Source organism: Pinus tabuliformis, chromosome 4_1 (assembly GCF_031772625.1).
Source record: "Pinus tabuliformis cultivar Carrire ecotype Pingquan chromosome 4_1, CPIR1, whole genome shotgun sequence".
NCBI lineage: Eukaryota > Viridiplantae > Streptophyta > Pinopsida > Pinales > Pinaceae > Pinus > Pinus tabuliformis.
Window position 1 is genome coordinate 916,856,231 of NC_142303.1, and position 10,599 is coordinate 916,866,829.

At 34.0% G+C, this 10,599-nt stretch overlaps 1 protein-coding gene across 1 annotated transcript; it reads left to right on the top strand.

The window, feature by feature from the left end:
- The first annotated feature begins 4,390 nt into the window (after window positions 1-4,390).
- On the top strand, window positions 4,391-7,050 carry LOC149179146 (taxadien-5-alpha-ol O-acetyltransferase-like). The gene is made up of 3 exons (XM_089423782.1): window positions 4,391-4,891; window positions 4,994-5,217; window positions 6,315-7,050. Exons 1-3 carry the CDS (start codon window positions 4,430-4,432, stop codon window positions 7,006-7,008), a joined length of 1,380 nt encoding a protein of 459 aa, XP_089279908.1. The 5' UTR covers window positions 4,391-4,429; the 3' UTR covers window positions 7,009-7,050.
- Window positions 7,051-10,599: the final 3,549 nt, after the last annotated feature.

Consider the following 10,599-nt stretch of genomic DNA (forward strand, 5'->3'; position numbering starts at 1 on the left):
GTGCACATGTTGATGTAGGTGCATCTAACCTAGGTCAATTGTTTACTAGAGGAGTTATTTTAGAAAGCTAGGATTTAATTATTTATTGTATTTTTCCTATAGTTTTTAAGAGAGAATGAAGATTATTGTAAATAGGAGAAGATTTGAGAGTATTCTCGAAGGTTTGAGACGATTATGGATTAGTTAGCTCTTATCTAGGGATAAGGGATTAGATGAGAGATTTTATGGATTATGAGAGATATTTTGGGAGGTTTTTGAGGGATCTAGAACCTACCTTGGGTTCTAATCCATTTGTATAAATTGACGTTAGCCCATGAGGCATGTAAGAGGTAGAAGTATGTGAATGATTGTGAGGAACGAGAGGCCAATCATCGGGCCATGATTTCTCTTGTAAATATTTCCTTTAATTAATTATTTGGAGAGTTTATGTGTTTTTTGTTATTGGGTGAATCTCAGTTCATTTTTGGTATTATGGTGTGTGTTTATGATTAAGTTGCAGACCTATGGTTATTTGACCTGCATCACATGTGCTCAAATACAGTTGTGCATTCTAGAGTCTATGCACATTCTTTCTATTTCAATTTTTTTAGTAAGAGTGATAACCTTAGCCTACATGTTCACTAATTTGGTTTCCTTGGATTTAGGTTTAGAGTGCCAAACCTAGTGGTTTATGATACAAATACATTAAAACCTCTATTATAGCATGACACTATTTTGTAAAAAATAGTGTTATACTATAACAATGTGTTCTCTACAAAGGAAATTACATCTATGAAAAATAATATACATAGGAAAACTCAAATTTCACCTATTTAAATGCATATTTAAGAAATACAAATTATATATTTGGAAAGCTAATTCAATTTTACTTTTTATACCATATCCAAATTCATTGTACAAGTATGTTAAATAATCTTGCAAGTTAACATATTGTTGTTTTTCCATGTTTTCATTGTCACTAATGCATTGTGAAAGACAATAGTTAATTTATGCCTACCCTAATATGAAACCAAAACATTATGTCCATCCTTGATTGAATTCAAGTAAATTAATATTGATGGAAAAACTCTTCTCATGTTTAATACTTTATTATAACATGAAAAAAACACTATTATATCTTTCTATTACTTTTTTATAATTAAAAACACAATGACAATAATTGTACTAGTTTCTTTAACCAAAACTAAAAAACAATTCAAAACAATCCATCCTTATCTTAAACAAAATATCAATATAAAATACATATTTAATTTATATTGATTATTTTAATCAACAAATACATAAATATATTAATATTTATGACATTTACTTTCAAAAATCTCTAAATCACTTCACTATTATTATTATGTTCAGATTATATGTGAAACATTTTCATATTAAACACAGGAAATCACTATTTTTTAAGTCATCTCCCAAAAAATACACATATAACCACTAAAAAATAACTCCATTTACAATCACTTAGAGTTAACCACTCTTTTTACAATCATTTAGAGCTAACCACTCCTTTCTAACCTTCTCATTATGTGAAAAGGCCTTCCTATTACCATCCCACTCATTATGTTAAAATTCCTCCAAAATCCATTTAGTCTTTGTGAAGATCATAAACAATTCAACCTCAATATAGAATGTTACACATAAAATGTGTGAAAAGTACATATATCCAACCATTTATTACAAAATCTGTTTAGTCTTGTCAATATCATAAACAATTCAATCTCAATATAAAATGTTAGACTTAAAATGTGTGAATAGTACATATGTCCAACAATTTATTACTATGTTACATTATATATTTCTAAAACTTTCAACATTTACTTATAAATAATATTGCAATTAATTTAATACCTTATAAAATCCATGATAAATAATGTAAACTAAAATCAAATTTGTTTTTCAAAAAAGGTAATACTATAAAACAATATGTAGAGGATTGCATGCCTGCTCTAGTTTAATTCATGTAAAAAAGGGACAACGTTGGAACCATCTCTAAAAAAATTTAAAAACTGAAACCATGATGGTTTTTTTATATTGAAAAATTAAAAAAAAATTAAATTCAAATTTAATAAAAGTTAAATCTTTAATTAATTTAAATTTTATTTTATTTTTTATTTTTTATTTTATTTATTTTATTTTTTTTGTGTAAAGACTATTTCTATTAAAAAAGAGAAAAAATATGTACAAAGAGGTTGAAACCTCAGAGGGGGCAGAAGCCAGCCTTCAACCAGAGATTCTGAGACATACAGATCCTTCAATCTGCCCTTTCAGGATTGAGAGACTTCGAAACATGATTTGTAAGACCCTGACATACAAAAAAGTAATCCAGTTCTGTATCTAGCACAACAGTACTATCGCCGACTATGGCTTTGCTGATAAGCATTCTGTCATACCCGCCATAAACAAAATTAAAGCAAAAACAAGGCTTGCTGAGCCATGATTTGTTGCTGCTCATCAGATTATATTGGCTCGCACCGATACAAAACAAGAACTGAGACAAGAACAGTATCCAGAGACCCAAAACATAGACGCATAGCATAAAATAAAACAGAGCAGAGGCAAGAGTGCCACCAGTAGGCATTGAACCAGAATCATTAGACATGTTGCGGAGAGTCGGGCGCATCCTTGTCCACCTGGCTGGAAGAGGCAATCCATGTGACGAATTCATTATCTGCATTCCCCTCGATACCGCCATCTGGAGGAATTACCAGATTCAAGATGCTACCTGGATGATGAACCGGCTCACAAGCAAGCACCTCGCGCTGACTGGATTCTGCCTGAGGCTGAGGAGCCTCAGGAACAATGCCGTCTTCCTGCATGTTGTCGTCATTGAACACGACCCCAGCCATCTCCCCCTGAAGAACACTGTCATCCTGAGACTGAGAGGTGGTGGTGTGGGTCGAGCTGCTGGGCTTATCCTCCTCCTCAGCAAGAATTACAGTGATGCTGGCTGATAACACTGGCCTATTGAGCCTGCTATGGAAGGTGAAGCGAGTTGTTTGAAAGGAGTTGTGCAGGAGAGGTCTAGCATGGCCAGAGGGCGGAGAGGACGGGGAGGCAGAAGCAATTGGGACAATGTTCTGAGGAGCAGAATGAGAGGCCCTGCCTCGATTACCAGTGTTACCTCCACGGCGAGAGACTCCACGACGGCGAGGCATCTTCGAATTATCAGAGAAACCAGGTAAGGGAAAATGGCAGAGCCGAAGGGGGAAGGACTGAGCGCAGACGAACCAGGCAAGACTTAGAATCCAAGAGAGCTTCCTATCTGCCTGGACGAAACAGGGGTGCGGGAAGAAAATCAGGCGGAGGTGGAAAGAGCCGAGGGCAATGGCATAAACCAGACACCAGGCCATGGATAAAACAACGAGCATAGTCTCTCGAACCAAGCGCGCATTGAATACGAACTGTGCGACCATAATTCTGTACTCTGTCCAATTGATATCGCATGCCATGGAAATGTGCGATCCTCGTCCGCGAGCCAGGTGCAGGGACAGCTGCCTGCGAGTAATAAAACCTCATAAATGCGCAGCAGTAACACCCGCATCCGGGGAATTTAAATTTAATTTAATTAATTCAAATGAAATACATATATTTCAATTTCCTAATCCAAAATTAATGTCTAAAAGTTATATAAAAATTATCCCATCTCCTTTGTGATAAACAATTGGTGAAATTCAACATAAAATCTATTTGCCTAGCTAAAACTATTTATAGAGGAAGATCCACTAGAAAAAGGTAAGGAGGTGATCACATGGAAGACAAATATTAATCATGATGCACAAAGTCAATGATTGGGTTAGTGTTTGTCCATTAAATATCACTTTATTCTCATCCAACACACAAGATGAAAAGGCACTGAACTAATCATTGGCTTAGTATATGGTGTTTGTCCATTAAATATCACTTTATTCTCATTCAACGAACAAGATGAAAATGCACTGAGCCAATCAATACATGGTGCTTAATTTTCATCTTGTCCATTAAATATCACTTTATTCTCATCCAACTGACAAGATGAAAAGGCCGATCATTGGCTTAATGCATGGTGCTTAATATTTGTCCCAAACATTAACCACCATGTACTAAGCCAATGATTGGCTCGATGTTTTTTCATTTTGTCCATTGGATAAGAATAAAGTGATATTTAATGGACAAAATGAAAACACACTAACTCAATTATTGGCTTAGTGCACCATGTTTAACATGTGTCTTCTCATCCAACTAACAAGATAATAAAATGATATTTAATAGACAAAAATAAAATCATATTTAATGGACAAGAATAAAGTGATACAATAAAGGGATATTTAATAGACAATATGAAAAAGTAAGCTAATCATTGGTTTAATACATAGTACTTAATATTTTCCTTATTTAATTGGGTGATTCATCTAAAAAATAAGTCAAGGTGAAGTGGCAGCTGGATCTGTCAATGGAGACTCCTGATATTTATTGCTCCCAAGTTCGGCTGCCTGTAAAGGTAATAGAGTCTTTCCTCGTACCACCTTCTCGACCTTCTCCCAAATCCATCCTCTATCTTTCGAATCTGGACGACCATTTCCTTGTAAGGAGGAGATTTGATGTATTTCTTGTCTACAGTAATGGTTCCCGGAATAATTACACCGCCACAAATCCAGCTAGGGTTATTCAGGATGCACTGTCACAACTTCTGTCTTACTATTACCCACTCGCAGGCCGGGTAAGGAAAACACAAGACGGTCGTAAACTCCAAGTGGACTGCACGGGAGAGGGTGCTCTCTTTGTTGAAGCCGCCACGGACAGCACACTACCAATTCTGGGAGAATTCGAGGAGCTGAAATCGTCGTTCGATCAGCTGCTCTTTCAGTTTCCGCTCACCGCAGAAGTCGATGAAGTCCCCCCTCTCATTTTTCAGGTAAACCTCTTTTCATATACTCTTGGATTTCTCTTTACAATTACTGGGAAGATTTTAATGAAATGGCTGATCACACCGCGTGCTTTTATCTTGAAAAATTAGGTCACGCGCTTCCATTGCGGGGGCTTTGTGGTGGGTGTGAGTTTCAACCATAGTCTGTGTGACGGACGAGGGGCAGCCCAGTTTCTGATGGGACTTGCAGAGATTGCGAGAGGAGAGGCGAAGCTTTCAGTCGAACCAGTGTGGCAGCGGGAAGATCTCAAACCCCACCAGCCCTATCTTGTCCGTTTCCAGCATCATGAGGTCCTTGAAAGCATAGTTACCAAGTTCGAATTCGAATTCAGATTCGAATTCGATAAGATACGATAAAAATTCGGAAGAAAAAAATTCAATTCGAAGAAAATTCGGCACTATACATCTTTTATATATATATATATATATATATATATATATATATATACACATCATTTATATATATATATATATATATATATATATAACTTAAATACTTTTCTTTCATTTTCTTCCCATTTATTTTGAAATTTAAATAAATTTAATCAATATAATATACAAAACTAAAAAATATATCTGTATTTAGTTTCTGATTTTATTTTAAAATCCTTTTTATAGTTAAGACATTTAAAAATTAAATATTTAAAACTTATTTTTTTTTAAATTCCTTTTAACAAAAATATATATCGAAAAATCAATTCTTAACATAAATATATATAAAAAAAATCAATTAGTTTTTAGTCAACTTCAAAATTTTCTTTCCTACTTATCTCAGCTTTTTAAACCATTAAAGGAAACATTAAAATTTTGAAATCTGAAAATTTCAGGTTGCCATTACTTTCCATTTTACCTCTTATCTTGTTTCCATTGACATATATTTTGTCTAAATTTTAAAATCTTGATAAATTTCCGTCGCCATTAGTTTCCATTTTATTTGCTATCCTGCCTTTATTGGCATCAGTTTCCATTTTACATTAGTTTCTATTTTACTGCTCTCTTGCCTCCATTAACATCTATTTTCAGTTTAAAAATAATTACATTTACCATTGGAGACACTTCAGATTTTTTTGTTTATCTAATTAGAAAAATTAATCTTGCATTTTATGTAACCAGCCAGTAATAATAAGTAATACTAATCTGCAAAAAATACTCCAAGATATAATAGGAATAGTCTGATTAGAAATGCACGCTCTCACATTATGCAGCGATTCAATAGTAAGTAATAATAATATGCAAAAACAATAGTCAAGAAATAATAGGATGAGTCTGATTAGGAATGCACACTCTCACAGGGTGAAGCGAATATGAACCGGATCGAATTTTTATCGAACTATTCGAAATACGAATCGAACTCACGAATTTCCGTATTTTTTCCACCGATTCGGACGTATTTGGTAACTATGCTTGAAAGTGGATACCTCGTTAATCCTAACACTCCGCTGTCGACTGTGAAAATCGAGGACCTGGTCCTCGCCTCATTTTTTGTCAACTCAGATGCCTTACAAAGGATAAAACAGCCCATCGTAGAGGAGCTGAAGGAGCACTGTACAACTTTTGATGTTTTAGCAGCGTTCGCGTGGCGAGCGAGAACAAGGGTTCTGGGAATCCCTCTTCATCACGTTGTCAGGTTTCTCTTCGTAGTCGACGTGAGGGGGCGCCTCAGCCCCCCTCTGGCAGAGGGATACTACGGCAATGGTCAGTACGTGGCATGTGCGCGCAGCAGTAGAGCGGAAGAGGTTGTGAATGGCTCCCTTTCGCATGTTGTAAAGATGATAAAGAAGGCGAAGTTATGTTTAACTGAGGAGTACCTGAGATCGAGCATAGCGTTCCTTGAAATGAAACGGTCATGCCCAGAGATCACAGATCAGGTGCTCATGTGTGTTGAAGATACATATCTTACTGACTGGAGGTGGTTGGGATTTAACCAAACGGACTTTGGGTGGGGTGAGCCCCTCATTGCTTGCCCCGGTAATTGGCTCAAAATTTTGTTATGCCCATTTGCATTTCTGCCTCCCCCGAAGACCAAGAGCGGAGTAACGATGCTCTTCTGCGTGCCACGCCCAGCACTGAAAACCCTTGAAACGGAATTACATTGTCTAATGTGAATCAGTGGTTACAAATCTCTAGTGATTAAATATTTCATTGTCCACTGCTGTGACTAAAGGGCCTTCCCTCTGGAATGTAGATCAGGTAAAGTGAGATAAAATCTAGGCAATATTCTGCTTTCTGGGGCATTGGCAGCTTTAGGCGAACTGGGGTCTTTTTAGTAGTTGGTGGGGGTGGTTTTCGTTGGTTTTGCTGCGGCTATGGATTCATTCAAAAATGTATGGTTGGTATAATTTGAGTGGATTAAATAATTAAAATATGTTATTTTTTCTTAAGAAGAAGTAGAATGTGTATTTTTTTTTTTTTTTTTAATTATATTTTGTTATTTTATTTTATTTTAATTTTAGTTATAAAAAATTTAAAAAGAAAATGTTATATTGTGTTTGATAACAATTTCATATTTAAAAATTTAGAATTTCCTGGTTAAATTTAATTTATGAGTAAAGTATTACTTTTTCGAGATGATATGGAATCTATTTAAATGTATATAATCTATGGTCAATCATATTGTAGTTCAGAATCTAAAAGTAATGGTTTTCATTGTGTAATGTAAAGTTTAAGGATTTTCATTAACATCTAAAAAGAGTTTTCAAGATAACAGAAAAAATAAATATGTATAATTATTAATATTAGAAATGTTGTATTTTAATGATCGAATTAATAAAAGTAGTCTAAAATGCCAATGCATTAGAAACTTCCTATCATGTCACCTTTAATGTTCCACTTAGAGTCACCTTTGATGTCTCATCTCTTTCCATCCTTGACTTCCCTTGTTTGAATATGATTTCCCTTCCCTGAATATCATTCCACCAAATTCAAATTTGTCTCCATAATCTTTCACCCCTTTGTTTGCACAAAGTAGTCTAAAGCGGAGATGCCAAATACGTCATTACAAGAACTGATAATAGGCTAGATGAAAGGAAATGTCAATGCTTTCAATTATTGAATTGAGGGATTCACCATTCCATGATTCATTAAGGTTAAATTGATCCATTTGTTATGAAACCCATATGATTTTCCATTCCACTAGTTAAAGGGGGACAAAACTATGATTTAATTATGGATTTCAGTTTGCTTAACCATGTTTTTTGTGGAAGTGTTCAACCATGATGTTTTTGACTTACATCCTGTCGCTTAGTAAAAGAATAGTGAAACTCTTTTCTATATATTAAATGAATTAGCTACAATGCTTTGTAAATGTACTTGTAAAATGTATCTTCCCATTGAAAGTTTCTTCCACTTTATATTAACATATATCTAATATATGTCATAATATCTTAATGTCATGATTCAATGCACAACTCAGTGGTGTAACATCTTTATCCATTGATTTTTTGTGGAGTTTGTCCTTATTTTGGGTGTAACATCTTCATCCATTCATTTTTTTTGGAGTTTGTCTTTATTTTGGGACGTATGTGGCTACAACAATTTTGAACAACCACTTGCACAATATTGTAGATGAATTTGAATTCTAGGAAAAGCTTATTTATAAAAAAAATAGTTTAAAATATACCTAATTTTTTTTTATTTCAGTATTGAATTCATTGATTGATTGTCTACCGATGCTGTTGAACCAAAAGAATTTTTGGCAAGTTTGTATGTCACAAATTTCTAACCACGCTTCTATATTCCTAGTAGTTCGAGCTTTTTAATCAATTTTGAAAATTGATATTTTAGACACCTATTTTCACAAATAAATGACAAATGTCATCCACCAAAAAATGTATCCGTGTTTGAAGCATTTTTCAAAATTATTGGACTGGATTTTTATTAGAAACCCAATCTCAATTTACTTTTTCAAGCCATAATGCCCAGTAAATGTGAAAGCATGCTCCACACCAAGCCATATGTAATGCAAGCTCATGGTACGAGTCCTAAGGTGGAATATAATTGCCTCCAAATATATGTAATCTCTGACATGTGTGCAGTGGAGATTGCATTCTTTATCTAAATGTAATAACCATTACAGGTACTTGTAAATTTTGATACCAACTGTTTGTAATAAAATAAAGGCAAGAAACTTCATGTAAGAAATTGCTATACATGACAGGGTGCTTCATTTTCATTGCAAACTCAAGTTGTCACTCAATGTTTTTATTTATCGTTTCAACATTTCTTATTTGTTTCTTTTTTGTTGTGATATTGCTAAATTTCACAAGTGTTACACTTCCATTGACCTCCAAAAATTTCCAAGTTGTCCGTAATGTAATGTTTAAGTATTCATTTTGTTTAACAAATATTATTGATTACAATCCCTTTGAACTCCAAAACAATCCCAATTAGTAGAATGCAATGGTTTGTGTATTAAAAGTATCAAATATGTAATGGCATCTTTTATTGGACACCATATTGTCCTAAATTAGAAGCAGGTTTAGATTTAGAAGTGAGTGACAATATTAAAGGGGTAGAACCTATTTTGGGTTGGCTTAGATGATGATTCTTAAACTTATTCACCCAATTATGGAACAAATTTTATGTTAATATAAATACATATTCCTGTGCAATACACAATATAGAGTTTATCAAGCATGGTATGGAATCTTTTTAAAAGCATTTGGAAACAAACAATGGGCTACTGGACATGTTCAATATATGCTTCAAGGAAATCTTAAAGAGCTTAACTTTAGAAGTTAAAGAATTTCACTTCAATTCATTGTCTGTTAACTCTTCGAAGAAGATTGGTAGTCCCCAAAAAGGTAATAATATTACCTTCTATTTGTTAGAGTAGAAGTATTGTTTTTTGATAAAATCTAGTCAAACCCACTAAGTAAGGAGCACCGACTCTATCGTTATATGATATACCCAACCTTAAAGACACATAGCATATGAGAATCAACTCACTTGCTTGAGTATCTTGTATTCTGGGTTTGAAAGTGTCCATCAGTGTGCATTATTACTTTCTACATCCAAGTAGCTCCAACTGGTTTCCTTTTAGCAAAGTTAATGTAGGTTAAAATATATATATAAAGAATAGTGACACAATTTCCTTGAAAACTTAAATACAATGAAATGATATAAATGACCCTTTCAAAAATATTTTTCAAGGGAGATGATGCCTTCATCAAATGCAATCTAAGTCAGAAAATAAAAAACAATTTCCATTGTGCAACATAATGCAACTCAAGATAGTATCATTGATCGGATGAACCACAAGTCTAAGGGCCATCTGCCAATGAAATAAACAAATCCAAACAATATTGAGTTGGTTTATTATAGCCTCAAATTGAAACATATTATGAGCTAAAGATTGTGGTAGTGGTAACTTTATCTATTTTTGGAATATAATATGGTTTTCTTACCTCCTTGTAATTTATCTACAGTCAATTTGCCAATTCCCTAATAGGTAACTCCATCCCAAGCCACCTAAGTAAACTGTAAAAAAACAATGTGTTTGAGTGTATTTTATAATAATTTGATTATCCAAACTAAAAATATTTCCAACAGGCTTTGGTTCACTGATGAGGTCCAAAAAAGCTATCAACCAGGGTTACATTCTTATTGTGGCCTACAACTCTTCCTAAACCCAATGGCGTGTTAAAAAAGGAATGACGCAAGGTGCAATCATCTAACAACTTTGGAAAAACACGTAC